Source organism: Pseudophryne corroboree, chromosome 10 (assembly GCF_028390025.1).
Source record: "Pseudophryne corroboree isolate aPseCor3 chromosome 10, aPseCor3.hap2, whole genome shotgun sequence".
Lineage (NCBI taxonomy): Eukaryota > Metazoa > Chordata > Amphibia > Anura > Myobatrachidae > Pseudophryne > Pseudophryne corroboree.
This window is the reverse complement of record NC_086453.1, coordinates 201,741,524-201,749,587: the sequence shown is the minus strand read 5'-3', so window position 1 is coordinate 201,749,587 and position 8,064 is coordinate 201,741,524. Positions and strand designations below refer to the sequence as shown.

The following is an 8,064-nucleotide window of genomic DNA, read 5'->3' as shown; positions in this document are numbered from 1 at the left end:
TCAGGTTGCCGGCGGCCGGGCTCCCGACGACCACCATACCGGCGCCGGAATCCCAACTGCCGGTATTCCGACAACTTTTCTCCCTCTTGGGGGTCCACGACCCCCCTGGAGGGAGAATAGATAGTGTGGCGCACGTAGCGTGCCACTGTGCCCGCAAGGGGCTCATTTGTGCTCGTCCAGCTGTCGGTATGCCGGCGGTCGGGATTCCGGTGCCGGTATGCTGGTCGCCGGGAGCCCGACCGCCGGCAACACATACTACACCCGTTTTGAGGTACAGTATAACAAAACACAGGCACATACTGTATTGGTGGAATACTGAGAGTCTCTGGAGAATTGTGACTGATATATCTACTGGTTACATAAAGGGTTATTTGTGTTGTTCAATTCCTAAAGGAGAATCCTTATTCCATGAAAGGTAAGTACAGCGCTGTTTGCCTTAAGTATACTGTGTGTTTTACCTTGGACAGAGATTAAGTTGAGATGTTGCTCATAACAACCAATCCATCAAAGGTAAATCCTTTGCTTAAAATCAGGTAAGAGAACGTTTGCTTATGGACCAGACATATTTACTGTAACATGATTGTAATAATTCACCTTACTAATGGGGAGATGTATCAAGCCTTGGAGAGAGATAAAGTGGAGAGGTTGGCGAAAGCATCCAATCAGCTCCTTTAATTTTTCTAACACAGGCCATGACAGATATTGATTAGTTAGTAGTTTATCTCTCTCCCAGTACTTGATAAATCTTACCTCCTCCATGCCCATCATATTGTGTTATTAGCCTATTGCTACCAAAATAACAGTCCAGACGCCTTGGCAACCTGGAGTGGTACAGCCAGTGCAATATGGAATTTATCACTGGTCTCCCAAATGATGAATAAACCGCAATTCCTCACACCTACAGTTTGCTTCTATCAGAGGTTTAACCTTGTATTTAATGATTTGTATTGGGATACTGGAGCCTTGGGCAAAGTTAAGGTGCATACACACTGGGCGCTTTTGCCCAGCATGTATGCACAGCGATGATCGCTGACAATACTGGTAATCATCTGCTGGTAATACCAGCAGATGAACGGCGGCCGTCGGCGATGATGCGGGAGCGCGCATCATCGCTCATCGCTTGGGCATACACACTGGGCGGCTTTGAGCTGAAAGCAGCTCAAAACACCAAAAGTGAGCTGCTTTCAGCTCACAATCGCCCAGTGTCTATGAGCCTTTAGTACCTTACCCTCCCTACCCCTTAATAAGTTCTGGAAAAAAAATCCTAACTAAATTTACATCCAAATATAAATAAACAAAAATCACATTTTGAATTTCTTTATTTTTAGGTGGTTTCCATGTTATATTTGGTTCCTTATTTAAAAAGCAGGATCTATATCTAGCTGTTTCTGCAGTTATTTCTAGTGTCGGAATGGTGCTTCTTTCCTGTTAATGCATTTGCATGACATGAGAGCTGTGCAGGTAGTTTACTTCCTGTGGTTACTCATAGTTCATTTTGCATTGAAGAAAGTTAGTTACTTATACAGACACTGTGACAGAGAGACGTTCACTTCTGTTGTGGATTGCTGTGTGCAGTTTCAGGCCTGCTAGACTTTGCTGATGAAAAACGTGTGGTACTGTAAGTCCCTTCTGAGGTTAACCCAAGTTATCCTTCAGTATTGTGATGGCTCAGAGGAGGTCTGTACAAGTGGCCAACCTTAATATCACCAACTTCAGTGAAGAGTGCTACCTTCAGGCAGACTTTCAATATGGATTTTTCACTGTGATATACAGTCTGGTGTTTATACTGGGATTACCAGGGAATGCTTTGGCCCTGTACTACTTGAGTCAACGTAAACAGCGGGCCAGGAGCTCAAACGTCTATTTCATGAATATGTCCGTAGTGGATACTGTTTTCATATGCCTCCTGCCTTTGCGCATTTATTACCATAACACTGGAAATAACTGGGTGTTCGGAGACGTGGCGTGTCGCATCACAGGTACCCTTTTCTATGCCAACATCTACTTAAGTATTGGCTTCTTCACCTGTGTAAGTTTGGACAGATATATTGCTGTTGTTCACCCATTGAAGTACCTACGAGTCAAGTCTACACATTACCCATTGATTTTGACCATTGCCATATGGATGATTTGCAGTGCCATTATACTGCCTTTAATCCTAGGGGGTCCACTAGACAAAGCGCCAGAAAACAGCACGCAGACTTCCTGCTTTGAAAACTTCTCTCCTATGATTTGGCATAATCGACTTCTACCCTATAATATTTGTGCCTTGATTTTTGGTTTTCTGGTACCTTTCATGGTTGTGGGTGTGCTGTTCCCAGTAATGGCACGGAGAGTGTGTAGGATCAAAACAAGCATCCATCGTAAAGTGGCCTTGAGAATCATTGGATTTATTCTTGTTGTGTCTCTAATTTGCTTTTTGCCCTATAACGTCACGCACCTGCTACATTTCATTATGAGACTGGGTTACATCCAGCAGTGTGCAGCTGCCAGACACATCTACAAGCTTCGCCGAATCACTTTGGCCTTAGTAAGCCTCAACAGTTGCCTGAACCCCATACTGTACTTCATCCCATACTTAAGCCGTGAAATCCGTGCTCCCATTGTATCCCATACTAAGCAGAAATATGTTATCCGTGATAAGACACAGAAGGACAAAGCCTTTTGTACAACTACACAAAACCATGTGGAATCTGGTGTTACCATTCTGGGGGCAAAGGTTGAGTGGTCAGTTCTATAATTATGACCGGAGAGAGTTTGTGAACAGGGACGGTCTATTTATTATGCAATGAAGAGCTGTGGTGAATCTTCCAGACAGTAAGCTCTCACCATACTGCAAACTTAGTATTATACTTCAGTAATTAGTACAGAACTGTTTGTTTCATTGTTTGTTGTATTGTCTCAAAAAGTTCTTTGATTTATCTTTCTGTGTTACTGAGCAGGCTACAAATTGTCTAGACTTCACTTAGAAAGGTTCAACTTCTTTTCCAGTGTATTGCCTTACTTCTGATTCCTACGGGAATGTTATTCAATTAAATGTTAGTGTGTGTGTGTGTGTGTGTGTGTGTGTGTGTGTGTGTGTGTGTGTGTGTGTGTGTGTCTATATTCTGACTTAGTGGCCATACAGCATTGAATAGATAATTACACCTGACAGGAAACATATATTGCATGGCTTCATTCAGTACAAAGAGAAAGTAACCAGCCGCTTAGAAATAAATATTCATTTCATTATTATGCAGTAAAAAAAAACCCACAATCTACTGCCATGTTCTCTTATGGCCTGCATTAGTACCAGTGATAGCGCCACGCGGGGCTGCGCATCGCTATCACTATGGGGCATACACACGGGGAGATCCATGCTTAATTTCTAAGCTATCTAGTAAGATTGCATAGAAATTAAGCACAGATCTTTCCGTGTGTACCCCCCTTTAAATCACCCCTCCAGCCTCCCTCTTACATAGCTAAAGTTTTGTATATTATTTATTCATTTGGCTGCTTGCATTTGTGCTTTTACCAAAACGACAACATTCTTTTTGTAACTCCTTGACCAGCGTTGCATTCTCATTTCATTTTGTAGCCCTAAAGGAAATGTACATATTAAAAAAAAAAAAAATTTAATCACATTATCCTATCGCTTTTATACATGATATAGAGATAAGAGATTGTCCTGCACCTAATTTTGGTACTGATATGCATTACTCAGGGATAAACAACTGTAATAAATGTTACAGAATCTTAATCTTTCCTCAGTACAGATTACACTAAGGGGGGAATTTAATTAGCTGTGGCTTTTCATGATTTTTACCCAATGTTTTTTCGGGCAATTAATTTAATGCCTGTTTTGGGGGGGGTATAATATACCCATTATTGGGCAGGTGAAATAAAAAATAATAATGCTGGCTATAAGTATTAATTGAATTACTCCACAGGGATCAATTACCTGCAGTAATTTACAGCTAAGTACATTCGGGAATAGGAACTGTTATAATTATACAGCCAGTAAAAAGCAGTCTGTCACCTTCATGTAAGGGGCTAACAGCTGTGCGGGACACTGCTACATGTAGGGGGCTAACAGCTGTACGGGACACTACTACATGTAGGGGGCTAACAGCTGTGCGGGACACTACTACATGTAGGGGGCTAACAGCTGTGCGGGACACTACTACATGTAGGGGGCTAACAGCTGTGCGGGACACTACTCCATGTAAGGATCTAACAGCTGTGCGGGACACTTCTGCATGCAAGTGGCTAATAGCTGTGCAGGACACTACTACTTGAAAGGGGCTAACAGCTGTGAGGGACACTACTACATGCAAGGGGCTAACAGCTGTGTGAGACATTTCTGCATGCAAGGGGCCAATAGCTGTGCAGGGCACTGCTACTTGAAAGGGGCTAACAGCTGTGCGGGACACTACTACATGTAAGGATCTAACAGCTGTGCAGGACACTTCTGCGTGCAAGAGGCTAATAGCTGTGCAGGACACTACTACTTGAAAGGGGCTAACAGCCCCTTGCATGCAGTAGTGTCCCGCACAGCTGTTAGCCCCTTTCAAGTAGTAGTGTCCTGCACAGCTATTAGTCTCTTGCACGCAGAAGTGTCCTGCACAGCTGTTAGATCCTTACATGTAGTAGTGTCCCTCACAGCTGTTAGCCCCTTTCAAGTAGTAGTGTCCTGCACAGCTGTTAGCCCCTTGCATGTAGTAGTGACCCACACAGCTGTTAGCCCCTTGCATGCAGTAGTGTCCCGCACAGCTAACAGCTGTGCGGGACGCTGCTGCATGCAAGGGGCTAACAGCTGTGCAGGACACTACTACTTAAAAGGGGCTAACAGATGTGTGGTACACTACTACATGCAAGGGGCTAACAGCTGTGTGGGACACTACTACTTGAAAGGGGCTAACAGATGTGTGGGTCACTACTACATGCAAGGGGCTAACAGCTGTGCAGGACACTACTACTTGAAAGGGGCTAACAGATGTGTGGTACACTACTACATGCAAGGGGCTAACAGCTGTGTGGGACACTACTACATGCAAGGGGCTAACAGCTGTGTAGGACACTACTATTTGAAAGGGGTTAACAGCTGTGCGGAACACTACAAGGTTTCAATCTATCCACATTAAAGATTAAACTGATGATTTGTTTTTAGGAAGAAAAAAATGGCTGTAACTATACAGCCATTAGGAAATGTTTCCTAAACCATTTATGAGGAAACACGGGGAGACTGTACATTGCAGCTACCATCTAATAAGTATTATTCTCTGCATTATTAGAATAAATTCATATATCCATAGGAAAATTGTATTCATCTCTACTTGAGACATTATGGTAAATTTGCAGATTTCAAAAACGTGTAGGTGTTGCCATAGCAACCAAAGTCTAGCTATCATTTTCTTGAACGTACAAGATAAATGTTAGACAGAATCTGATTGCTTGCAATTTTGTAAACCAACACTTTAGTAAATGTAATCCTTTGTAATGAAAGACATATTCTGAAATCACTAAGGAGTGTATTTTTTTTTATCCGATATAGGCCCTTTACATGTGTTTTTAGTAACGGTGCCGCCTAGTATTGAGCAAAATCCCAAAACTGAGAGTTTGTCAGCAGGAACCAATGCCATCTTCAGATGGCATTAATTCCCAGAGCCCTGCTCCTTCCTATGGAAAGGAGATCCATAATTCTCAGGTCACACATGCGCAGTTGGCCAAATCGGGACTTGTAAGTATCACTGCTGCTTCTGTAGCAGTATTAGGGATCGCAGGGGGCAGCTGCTATTCAGAGCAGCTGTCCCCGCATTGAGCAATACTTAACTGAAATACTGTAACTTCGGATGAGTTTGATACTTAGCCTGCCCCCGCTGATGAATAGGCCCCAAAGAACATAAGAAAGAGTACACTATCTACTTACTATAACACCCAAAATCCACAAGATTCATATGTATTTTAATTGAAAACTACATGTGGATGTGCAAACTGACCCGGGGTGACAGAAGTCACCGCAAAGGACTAACTGCACCAGAAGGAATTAAGTTCCGTCACCGGTATTGGTAGGTTGAAATGGTTCCACCTTTGCCATGGCCCTGACCTTTCAATTCCTGGATGGGGCCTGCACCGTAACTGCAGCACTGCATTCTGCATAAGCAGTGATGAAGGAGGGCTTCCAAGTCCATCACATCCATAAACACTGTGGAGCAGACTCCGGAGCCGCTCTGCACTGTATGTGCATGCAGAACACAGAGCAGGAAGCTCGGAAGTATTCAATGAGCTGGAAAAAGGAGATTTATGGGAGACTTACCATAGTTAAATCTCTTTCTGAGAGGTACACTGGATTCCACAGGGAATAACATCGGGGTGTAGAGTTGGATCTTGATCCAAGACACCAACAGGCTAAAGCTTTGACTGTTCCCAGGATGCATTGCACAGACTCCTCTATAACCCCGCCACCAGGCACTGGAGCTCAGTTTCGTTAACCAGTCCAATGCAGTAGCTGGCAAAAGAGACAGTAGATGTTAGTCACATAGAACCACATTCTCACGACAGGAGAAGGGACTAGCGGCTAATGCCATACAAACCCAAAGAAGCTAAGTGCGTCAGGGTGGGCACCCTGTGGAATCCAGCGTACCTCGCAGAAAGAGATTTAACTATGGTAAGTCTACCATAAATCTCCTTTTCTGCATCGGGGTACACTGGTATTCCACAGGGAATAACATCGGGGATGTCCTAAAGCAGTTTCTCATGGGAGGGTACGCACTGTAGCGGGTACTGTACAAGAACCTGCGTCCAAAGGAAGTGCCCTTGGAGGCGGAAGTATCAAAGGCATAGAACCTGATGAATGTGTTCACTGAGGACCACGTAGGTGCCTTTGCACAATTGTTCAGTGGACGTGCCACAGCGAGCCACCCAAGAAGGTCCAACAGACCAAGTAGAATGGGCCTTAATAGCAGCAGGAGCTGGTAGACCAGTCTGCGCATAAGCTTGTGCAATCATCATTCTAATCCATCTGGCCATGGTTTGCTTATTCGCAGGCCAGCCACGTTTGTGAAAACCAAAAAGGACAAAAAGGGTATCTGACCTCCTGATGGAGGAAGTCCTCTCTACGTAAATACGTAGAGCCCGTACCACATCCAAAGACCGCTCTTTGGAGGAGAAACCAGAAGAGATAAAGGCCGGAACCAAAATCTCTTGGTTAAGATGAAAAGATGATACCACCTTGGGTAAATAACCTGGGCGAGTTCGAAGAACTGCCCAGTCACGGTGAAAAATCAGAAAGGGTGGACGACAGGACAAGGAGCCTAAGTCCAACACCCTCCTAGCAGAGGCAATAGCCAGTAAATACACGACCTTAAGTGTAAGACATTTAAGATCCACATATTCAAGATGTTCAAATGGAGACTCTTGTAGGGCATTTAAGACAACAGACAGATGCCGTGGAGCCACAGGAGGGAAATAGGGAGGATGAATCCATAAAACGCCCTGAGTGAAAGTATGAACGTCAGGAATAGACGCAATTTTCCTCTGAAACCACACCGACAAGGCAGATATATGAACCTTGAGGGAGGCCAGATGAAGGCCTAAATCTAGGTCTTGTTGCAGAAAAGCCAAAAGCCTAGAAGTACTGAACAAAAATAGGCATAAAAATTCTTAACAGCACACCATGTGAAGTAAGAGTTCCAGACCCTGTAATAAATCCATGCAGAAGTCGGTATGCGTGCCTTTAACACAGTTTGAATAACCGCCTTGGAGAATCCCTTGGCCCTCAGGAGTGAAGCTTCAAGAGCCACACCATCAAAGACAGTCTGGCCAGGTCCAGATAGACACAAGGGCCCTGAACGAGGAGGTCTGGGCGTTGAGGAAGTAGAAGAGGACACTATCAATAGACCCTGCAGGTCTGAGAACAAATGCCGTCTGGGCTACGCTGGAGCGACTCGAAGTAGTATTCCTCTTTCTTGCTTGAAGGAGTGACACTGGAGGGAACACGTACGGCAGCCGAAAGTTCCATGGAATTGCCAATGCATCCACGAACGCTGCTTGAGGATCCCTTGTCCTTGATCCGAAGACCGGAAC

At 44.4% G+C, this 8,064-nt stretch overlaps 1 protein-coding gene across 1 annotated transcript; it reads left to right on the top strand.

Annotated features, from left to right (window-relative positions):
* Positions 1–1,606: 1,606 nt before the first annotated feature.
* LOC134965426 (lysophosphatidic acid receptor 6-like) lies at positions 1,607–2,859 on the top strand. Its single transcript, XM_063941875.1, has one exon. The coding sequence runs from the start codon at positions 1,664–1,666 to the stop codon at positions 2,738–2,740; it is 1,077 nt and encodes a 358-aa protein (XP_063797945.1). The 5' UTR covers positions 1,607–1,663; the 3' UTR covers positions 2,741–2,859.
* The last annotated feature ends 5,205 nt before the right edge of the window (positions 2,860–8,064 follow it).

What these genes read in the sequence shown, in the direction of transcription:
- LOC134965426 (XM_063941875.1), top strand. Translation starts at nt 1,664, where the DNA reads ATGGCTCAGAGGAGGTCTGTACAAGTGGCCAACCTTAATATCACCAAC.